The sequence below is a fragment of the Herpailurus yagouaroundi genome, unplaced genomic scaffold (genome assembly GCF_014898765.1).
Source record: "Herpailurus yagouaroundi ecotype Mexico unplaced genomic scaffold, PumYag 202, whole genome shotgun sequence".
Classification (NCBI taxonomy): domain Eukaryota; kingdom Metazoa; phylum Chordata; class Mammalia; order Carnivora; family Felidae; genus Herpailurus; species Herpailurus yagouaroundi.
Window position 1 is genome coordinate 9,780,019 of NW_024412433.1, and position 10,355 is coordinate 9,790,373.

The following is a 10,355-nucleotide window of genomic DNA, read 5'->3' on the forward strand; positions in this document are numbered from 1 at the left end:
TAGGGGAGGGGCAGAGAAGGAGGGAGAGAGAATTCCAAGCAGGATCCATGTTGACGCAGTGAAGAGCCCAACGCGGGGCTCGAACCCAGGAACGTTGAGATCATGACCTGAGCCGAAATCAAGAGTCAGACGCTCAACCGACTGAGCCACCAGGTGCCCCTGAAATGGTGACTTTAAACAAGGGACCAATGACCCTGTAGTGCATTCAGCTCTGTTTGGTATCCCAGTGTGCGCGCGTGTGTGTGTGTGTGTGCGCGCGCGCGCATGCCTGTGCTCCCATCACATCAGTCACTGTTTTGAATCCCTGTAGAAATCTGTACAACTGACAGCGTCATTTTGAGCTTTTGTTGTCTTTACTAGGAGCATGTCTCCCGGCAGCCTGTGAGTCAGGCTTCATTTCATCCCCATGCTGCTCCTGCATTCTGCTCATCTGTGAACACAGCATTTCTTAAACAACATCTTTAATTCTCTTCACATTTTCCTTCTAGCTCTTTACTCCCGAGCTGGTGGAGCTGACTCCAGGGCACGGCGGGTTGGACACTGCTGTGGGTCCTGCCCTTTGCACCCAGATCTCTCCACCAGCACCCAGGGTGATGGGCTTCAGCAGTGGCTCACCTGGTGGACAGTCTCTGAGCACCAGAGGAAGGCGACTCGGTGTTGAGGGCCATCTGTGACCTCCACAGACACTTGACTCTTTCTGTTCCCCTTCATCAAGGCAAAGGTGGGACATTATGCTGGCTCCACCTTACCTCTCAGGTCATCAGAGACTTTCCCCCTTTTTAAAGCTGATTTAAAGTTATTTCATTGCTGGGGCACCTGGGTGGCTCAGTTGGTTAAGCATCTCTGACTCTTGATCTCGGTTTAGGTCATGATCTCAGTTTGTGAGTTCGAGCCCTGCATCGGGCTGTGCGCTGACAGTGCGGAGCCTGCTTGGGACTCTCTCTCTCCCTCTCTCTCTGACCCTCCCCTGCTCGTGTGTGTGCGCGCTCTCTCTCTCTCTCTCAAAATAAATAATGAACATTAAAAATTTTTTTATTATTTAATTGCGATGAAGCATTGTAGGGCAGATACACAAGGCATTCCTTGACTTTCATTCTGAAGAGCTGGGATGGGACCTTGGGAGAATCCTAAGTCCATTTCACGTGGCAATACACCTCACAGGCTCTGGTGCTGCTTGCATCTGGTATCATTCATTCATTCATTCATTCAGTTGTTCAGTCATAGTGTATTCGGCAGCTCCTGTGTGCCAGTTGCTGTTCTTGGGGTTGGGGGTGGGGATGACCACTCAAGTAAACAAAACAGAGAAAAGAAACCTGATCTCACAGGGGTTTCCAGTGTAGTGGGGCCAGATACAAAATCAATATAGAATAAATTGGTAATTTTTTCCCACAGTGTATTGGAACATGAGCTGTTTTAGTTGAATTGTGTGTTCAGGGACGTCCTCATCAGAAGATGACATTTGAGCAAAGACTCAAAGGAGGCTTTGGGAAGAGACGAGAAATGGGTGTTGTGGGCAGAGGAACAGCCAGTGCTAAGACCTTGAGGTCGGAGAGTGCTTGGAGAGTTGGAAGAACAGTGACGTCAGTGTGTTTAGGGCCAAGTGAGGCAGGGCAAGAGTGGGAGGTGAGGTCCAGAGCTGGGAGGAGGGCACATCACCTGTGGCCTAGTTAAGACTTTGTGAAGACTTTGGCTTTTATTCTAAGAGTTGGTCAGTTGCTCAATATCGCTAAGCCTCAATGGTAGTAAATGTACTTACCTTGGAAGGTTGTTGTAAGGAGGAAGTAAATTAAGAAATGTAAAATGCTAAGTGTAGTGGCAGGCACCCAGGGAGTACTGGTTTTGCTGCCGTTCTTAGTGTGCGTAATAGGTTACTAGCTATAAACTCCGTAGGGGTAGACACTGTGTCTGTTTGTTTTCTCTTTTAGCATTTTATTCTCAGACCTGGTACAATTCATGTCAAATAGTAAGACCTCGGTCAGTATTCATTGAGTGTGGGGCGCGTGGGTGGCTCAGTCGGTTGAGCGTCTGACTTCAGCTCAGGTCATGATCTTGGCGGTTCGTGAGTTTGAGCCCTGCGTTGGGTTCTGTGCTGACAGGTCAGAGCCTGGAGCCTGCTTTGGATTCTGTCTCTTTTTCTCTCTCTCTCTGCCTCTCAAAAATAAATAAACTTTAAAAAAGTTTTAGAAAATATTCATTGAGTGATATCATTATACCTTTATTCTAAAGAAGCATCCTGAAATGGTAGTCTTAATTGGCTTATATTTAACCCTTAACTTATTTTCTGTTGCTTACAGAAAGAGAACCCATCCATACCTTTTGCCTTCTCCACAGGGATTGGTTTTTTGTTGTTGTTGTTGTTGTGATCATAACCATCAAAGTTGCAGTGCTGTGGTGTGGACAGAACTCGGAAGATGCGATGTTGTTCTGGAATAGTTCTTTTGTAGTGGCTGTGATGGGTCACTTAACTCCTCTTTCCTTGTGTTTCTGAACAGTGATATGGGTTCAGAAAAGTCCCTCCCTATTTCAGGGTTGTTGTGAGCACAAATGAGATACTAGATGGCGATGTTCTTTGAAAACTCTAAATGGCCACCTTAGAGGGAGCAGTAGGTATGATGCATGGCGGCCTCTGATGTCCAGGCGATGGCTGTGCTTTGAATTCTTTCTGGGGAGGACTTGCTGACGTGTACCGTACCTCGGTGGTACCTCTCTGGGGTCTGGCTGTTGCCCGCAGTGGAGCAAAAGCCAGGGGGTGTCTCAGGTCACCAGACAGGTGGTCTTTGCCTTAGGAATGTTTTTTTTTTTTTTTTTCTAAGCTTCACAGTGGAGGTTTAGGCTGCCAGAATTAATTTTTATAACCATCTCTTCAATTTGTTTAAATGATGTAAATGTATTTCTCTGCTTTCAGGCTTCTGCTAAAAGTCTTAATTTGTGACTAGGTCAACCTCAGATGTTATTATCAAAAGTTGATTTCAGAAACATGGCTTATATGTCCCCTTTATCAGAGCTAATTAAATTCTCCTTCCTGTCAGATGATTCTTGAGGGGACTCCCATTCCAGGAAGCATTCCTAAAAATAAATCAGAAACAAGGTAACAATATTGTGACCAAAAGGGCGGTTTACATATGTCTCTTATCATGCCTTGCTTTCCAGATACTAATTGAGCTCTTTATTTTTTGAACACTTAAAAAAAGAAGCCTCACCGTGTTTTCTGTGTTCCTTGACATGCTAGGAATAGTGCCATGAACATGATAGATGAAGTCCCTACACTCTCAGAGCTCACCTGTTTGGGAGAGGGAAAAAAAGGGTTATTTCAGATTTTGTAGTGAGGGAAGCCTTCTCTGAGGAGGTGACGTTTGAGTACAGAACTTTGTGAAATGAAGTAGTGAGCCATGGAAAGCTTGGGAGAAAAGCATTCGGGCAGAGGGCCCAGCAGGTGCAAAGGCCCTCATGTGGAAATGATCTTGGCATAGTCCAGGGACATAAAGAAGGTGAGGAAGGGAGAGTGTAAGGGAGGAGGGAAGAGAGGACATCTCTGACATGGGAGGAAACTGGGTTTTACTTGAAGTTGATAAGGACTGTAAATATTTAAAATTATTTACAGCTTAAATATTTTCTTCTGATACCAACCCATCTCCGTTTAACTGAGATTCTATGAAGGAATCGCCCAGTGATAGGCAGAGAACGTGGTGGCATTTTTGGAGTTTCATTTTCATTCAATTCAAAATCCCTCAATATTCCTAAAGGAGTTTGTTGGAAATTGTCTGACAAGCGCAATTACCAGGGCGAGTAGCTGTTTTACCATGCAGAATTCTGTCCGCGTGTGTTTATGTGTGAGTTCATTTCCACAAGAGAAATTGAGGGCCTCGTTTCTCTGTAGTCTGATATTTACCGAGTTCTGTTTTATGATCAGCCCTCAGAAGCCAGAGGGACATCAGATAGAGGTCTAATTTTCTGTTCACAGAAGCAAATGATAATTGAAAAAGCGGGGAGAACATGTCTGAAGCCTTGAGCTGTCTCAGGAGAAGGGGATGATCATTTCGCATTGTTTTGTAGCGCATCTCCAAGCAGAAACACATGGTGATTTACAGGTTAGCAAAGGGCACCAGGATAAACACTTTCCTTAGGAGCATTGTCACAGTTTAAAGTCACGCAAATGAAATCGTATCTCCCGTATCTTGCAAGGTCACATGTCTCTGTGATCACCCTCCAAAATACTGAGGTAGAAACTTTCATAAAGTTCTGCTTACTGCTCTCTTCGGGCGGGCTTACCATTGTCGTGTAAGCCGATCATTTTGGAAGCTTTTAATTAAATAACATCACTTTAAAAGGGGTTTTCCGGGGCGCCTGGGTGGCGCAGTCGGTTAAGCGTCCGGCTTCAGCCAGGTCACGATCTCGCGGTCCGTGAGTTCGAGCCCCGCGTCGGGCTCTGGGCTGATGGCTCAGAGCCCGGAGCCTGTTTCCGATTCTGTGTCTCCCTCTCTCTCTGCCCCTCCCCCGTTCATGCTCTGTCTCTGTCTGTCCCAAAAATAAATAAAAACGTTGGGAAAAAAAAAATTAAAAAAAAAAATAAAAGGGGTTTTCCTCCAGTAGAAATTGGGAGACATAGGTAAGCACATCTTTAGGGGAGATAAGTTAGTTGGGCGGTCATTTCTCATGAGGCAACCTTGCAGTGGTCCATCCAGGACATGGAAAAGGAGGTTCCGGTTTCGATCTCTAGTATTTGTTGTCATGGCTGCTAAAAATATTAAAGTTGGTATCTTCCTAATGAGCCTCAGTTTTAAATGCTTTTGCCTTAGAAAATTCCTGTAAGTAATGTGTTGCTGAAATCAACGTTATTTTGGAGCTTGGGTTTGGGGCAGCTCTTCACTGGGTGTGTTCTTGCTGGTCACCTGTTACCTGTGGAGGGGTTAATGTCGGGGTGACCTTGGGAGGCTCCCCAACGACAGCACAAGTAGTTAGGAACTGTTATTCCGCAGGAACAGCATTTCCTAGAGCCACAGCTCTGAGACACGGAGCTCATTTCCCAGCGATGGCACCACTTTTCTTACAAGGGAATAATTGACCCATTTATGGTCTTGTTTCAGCTTGTTGCGGATTCCTGTGCCAGCAGCCCTTGTCACCATGGCAACTGCAGCAGCAGCAGCGATGGCTACCTCTGCATTTGCAATGAAGGCTATGAAGGTCCCAACTGTGAACAGGCGCTTCCCAGCCTCCCCGCCTCTGGCTGGACCGAGTCCATGGCCCCCAGGCAGCTTCAGCCTGTCCCCGCCACCCAGGAGCCTGACATCATCCTGCCCCGCTCTCAGGCGACCGTGACTCTGCCCACCTGGCAGCCCAAAACAGGGCAGAAAGTTGTAGAAATGAAATGGGATCAAGTGGAGGTGAGAACGTTTGATTGCATATGTTTTTATGTAAAGAAACCAGTGAGGTTAAGATAATGCCAGTGGTTGCAATATTGGCAGTAACAACGGAAGACCTTTAAGTTATCCTCTTGACAAAACAGGGAGTCTGAGGTTATTCCCGCCTTCACTTGTGTGTAGATCCCTTTTGGTTACGCAAAGGGGATTTTTCAATTATGACTGTTTTGTGGGCATCAAGAGTGTAAGCAATAAAAGGAAAAGGATGAAATTATTTTCTGGGATGATATCCGTGTATATTTCTGTGAGATCGTTTTGGATTCGGTGCAGAGAGCCCAAGGAAGGGCCATGTAAATGAACGTATCACGGACCCTCCACCGTTGACCTAATTTTCCTCAATATTATGCTTAACTCCTTGTTTATTTATTATGATTCTACTTCTGGTGCCTTGCGGCCAATATCATTTTAAAAACAGCTGCTATCAGTGATTTCTAAAATATGTTGAGACCGCATTTGAGAATGAAATTTCCAAATTTTATTTATTTTGGCAATAACAAATTCCATTCATTGACTCTCGTCCAGTCTGGGTTTGGCTTGTGTTTCAAGCTCATCAGAAGTCTCATTTTGAGGAATTTTCAGCAGATCCTTGAAAGTTGACGTATAATCTAAATTTGCTAGCTAGGAGAGTTGAGGAGCAAATCCAAATCATGACTTTGAGGCGATATCCACAGGGTATAATTCCGTTCCATATCTTGCATTTTATAGGGCATCTTGTGATTGTATATTATTGCAGGTTTTATAGCTCAAACGACAAAACACATAGATCTTTGTGTAGCAGTTTTAGAGTCAAAGAATGTGTGTAGAAGTTTCTCTTATTGTCAAAGAGACAAGGTAGCATCCCTTCTTTCATTTTCTTGGGTAATTGTAACCAGTGACCCATTTTTTTTTTCATTGCCACACAATTTATCAAGGCCATCTTCAGACCGCAGGGCAGTGCTTATAGCCTACCCAGCAAAACTCTGGACGTGTTCTGATTTCAGACTTTTAACAAATGCCTTGAAGTTATGGTTTTAATTCCTCTTTGCTGAATGACTCACTTCTTGAATGTGAACTAGATTTGATTCTACATTTGTCAAGGAAGTGTCCTTTAAAGAAAATTTCTCCCCAACCACCCATTTCAATCTATTTATTTAAAGACCTCCTGTCCTGTAGTTGGTAAACGTAAAAAGAAACGCCTCGTCTTCTTGTCATGCTGTAATTTCTTAGGCTGTTTCAAGAAGCGGGTTAAAAGTTGCCAGAGGAAGGTGTGAATATATTTGGGTTTCTCCTTTCGTGAAATAGTGATGCTTCAGAAATGTGACGCTATTTGAAGTCTTAAGGGACTAAAATTGTTGTAACAGTTGTCTGTTAACACAAATTTAACGAGTCGGGCTTCCATCTTTGAATATCCATGGTGGGCTTACTTTCTGGCATTTGACTGTCAGGCCTTCTGGGGCATATATTCTCAGCATTGGGTGTGGGTGGAGGTGCTGAGAATTTCTGTATTGTTCTCAGTTAATTCAGTGATGATGGACACATATAATACCACCCCCTTTAATGTTTCTTTATTTTTTTTTGAGAGAGAGTGAGCACAAGCGGGGGAGAGTCAGAGAGAGAGAGAATCCCAAGCAGGCTCCACGCTGTCAGCACAGAGCCCCACGCAGGGCTAGATCCCATGAACTGTGGAGATCATGACCTGAGCCGAAGTTAAGGGTCAGACACATAACTGACTGAGCCACCCAGATGCCCCTAATACCCCTTTGTTTTGACTCTACTGGGTGAAGACAGTGCTCATGGCATGAGGAGTAAATGAATAAGTTGGTCAGAACCACCCCATTGGACGCAGCTCAAGCGTTCACAGTGTGTTTTCTGATGAACACCATTATTCCCCGCCTTGAACTCCCTTTACGTACATATCAGCGAAGGTGTAGTCCATAGGGGGAAAAAAAATAGGCAGCTTCCCAGTCCCCTGGCCTTAACGCATGCTCCTGAGACCCACCTCTGCACAGGGCAGGGTCACCCAGACTTAGCGCTTCTTGCCTACTGTTCGTTTTAAGGCTCGCTCTCCTAGTTAATGCTTGCTGCATAGAAGCTAGTCCTTAAAGCCTGTCCTCTGGTTCTCCAAGCACTGAGTCCCAGACCGAGCATAGAGCAGAGGCCACTGACTGCTCGCTAAATGGAAGACAGCGGGGAGTGGACCCCTGCAGCGTCCTGTTCATCAGTCATAGCGATCTGGGAATTGGTAGACGGCTCTCAGGAAAGCTTTGGCATTTCAGGAAACCAGGTGGCAAAGCTTTCATTTTCTTTTGAGTCTGTACCATGTCACCTGTCTTCTCTCTGTCTCCACCTCAGCGTCACCCAAAGGCAGCTCCTGGAATTTTGCTTTGTAATATTATCATGTGTGATGATCAACCCTGATAACTTGTTCCTTCCTTTTTTTCCCAGGTGGTCCCAGATATTGCCTGTGGGAATGCCAGTTCTAACAGCTCTGCCGGTGGCCGCCTGGTAACCTTTGAGGTGCCACAGAACACGTCGGTCAAGTAAGAAAACTCGCAGTTACAAATCATTAAGATCGATACTGTGACCCTATGCTGGGTTGTGTCTGTCCATGTAACTGGTCAGTCCAGTGAGAGTCATGAGCAGAGTTCTATGTGTAGATGTGGCCTAAGTGGCTCAAGATCCAGAAGGAGCTATTTCAGGAAAGAATGTTGCAGTGGGGATCCTGTTGGGTGGAGATGTGGAACTGGCTGGGATGAGTAAGGTGCGAGATAAGAAACCTTCACTTCCCAAGTGACTTTTGCTTCCAGAATTCTTTGGTGTCTTACGATTTGAATGGGCTGTTGGTTAAATTCATGTGCATCATTTGCCCCAATTTAAAATCCAAACATTATAATTTTATCTGAGAAGAAAGTGTTTTGTTTTGTTTTTATTTATGTACTTTAATTAATTAATTTATTTCTGAGAGGGAGAGAGAGGGAGAGGCAGACAGAGAGGGGGACAGAGGATCCAAAGTGGGGTCTGTGCTGACAGCAGAGAGCTTCATGTGGGGCTCGAACTCACAAACTGTGAGATCGTGACCTGAGCCGAAGTAGGACTCTTAACTGGCTGAGCCACCCAGGCGCCCCTTGTTTTGTTTTTAAACTTAAGCTCTTTCAAACTACATACTGCCCATGGAGGCGGGCAGAGATGGGGAAGAGGCAAGGGGTCTGCCCCTGCCGTGTGTCAGGTGCTCTGTGTCACTAGGGAGTGGGGTGGAGCCAGCCCTGGAGTGACCCCATCCCGTCTCCCACTACTCATTCTTCTCTGATGCTATTACCTGCCAACCCCCCCGCCCCCACGTAGCCAAATGGGAGTTTGCTGTCCAGTCTTCAGGAACTTTAGAAGGCCAAGGGACATGTGACCCTGGTTAACTAGTGCTCTGTGTCAACTCCCTAGTAGGGGGGCCGTGGGCACTTTGGGCCTCTTCTATTCATACAGAATTGTTTTTGCCCACCTTGCTTTCTTTTTTAAAATGTTTATTTTTGAGAGAGAGAAAGAGAGTCAGTGTGAGCAGGGGAGGAGCAGAGAGAGGGGGACAGAGGGTCTGATGCAGGCTCTGCACTGTGATAGCAGCAAGCCCGATGTGGGGCTCGAACCCACGAACCGTGAGATCATGACCTGAGCCGAAGTCAGACGCTCAACTGACTGAGCCACCCAGGCGCCCCTGCCCACCTTGCTTTCTAAACAATGGGGTCCCTGAAATGTTTGGAAGGGGGACTTTGTTACGTTGCCCCTGCGTCCCCTCCCCCCGGGGCCTTGAACTCAGTCTGGTGGCGGAAGAGTCAGAATGGGCAGTGAACTTCGCACCGGGAAGAAGTCCCCGTGGGGAGAAAGGTGTGGCATCTGAGGCAGCTTCCAGTGCTGCCAGCAGGGGGACCCCGGTCCTAAGTGTTTCATTGCTCATAACACAGATGATCTGTGCTGGTCAGAGCTGGCTTTGGGGAGGATCAGTAGTTTCCTTTACGTGTATGAAACCATCTCATAGTGCTTTCTTTTCTGGGTCATATTATCTTTCTTTCATAAGCCTTTCCAAATAGTTCTGATCCTCTATCCCTTTAAATACTCTACCTGCCCCCCGATCAGCTTGAAATTCTCCAGGCCCCTTCTGGGCTTCAGGACAGGGCAAAAATAGCAGGTTGACCCAGGCTGAGTCATCTCTGCGTGCCCTGAATCCACCTGCAAGAGTGGCTAGCCCCCGTGTACTTACATTTATTCACGAATTCAACCTTTTACGAAACCCCGACTGAACACCCAGCCGTAAGCCAGGAGCTCAGCGCTTAGTACGCCAATCTTCTCCCGAAGGTGGAGACCTGGTTTTCTAGGAGCACACAGGAAGCAAGGGACAGCTTCCGGGCGGTGGGAAGGTGGTCAGGGCAGGTCTCAGAGAAGAGATGACCCATGGGCTAATAAGCCTTGCAGAATGTCACTTAACCAGGCATGCGAGGAGGCAGAGGTTGGGAGCTGGGAGGGAACCTGGTTGGGGAGGGACAATGGGTCCGTGTCGCTGGAACGCTGGGCTGCAGGATTTGAGGCTGAAAGGGGAACTGAGGCCGAGGCCAATGTGCTTCCTAGCGTCTCATTCTTGGGACTTTACCCTGAAAATAAGAAGCCAGGAGAGGCCTGGAGCATGGGAGGTGACACACTTTTGCTTACGTTGGCAGCACAACTCAGGTGGCCATCTGGGGATGCAGGACACATTTGTAGTAAATTCAAGCAGGACTCATATTGTGTGGATGTGGAAGGATTTGTCTCTAGAAGAACTCAGTGTACTCTTTTATTCTTTTTTTTTTTTTCAACGTTTATTTATTTTTGGGACAGAGCGAGACAGAGCATGAACGGGAGAGGGTCAGAGAGAGAGGGAGACTCAGAATCGGAAACAGGCTCCAGGCTCTGAGCCATCAGCCCAGAGCCTGACGCAGG

At 46.5% G+C, this 10,355-nt stretch overlaps 1 protein-coding gene across 1 annotated transcript in view; it reads left to right on the plus strand.

Annotated features, from left to right (window-relative positions):
- The window catches only part of DNER (delta/notch like EGF repeat containing), a 322,578-nt gene that overhangs the window by 137,376 nt on the left and 174,847 nt on the right, over positions 1-10,355 (plus strand). The window contains exons 5-6 of the mRNA XM_040450346.1: positions 5,085-5,381; positions 7,842-7,936. Of these exons, the coding sequence (XP_040306280.1) occupies positions 5,085-5,381; positions 7,842-7,936 (392 nt within the window). The remainder of the gene's footprint in view (positions 1-5,084; positions 5,382-7,841; positions 7,937-10,355) is intronic.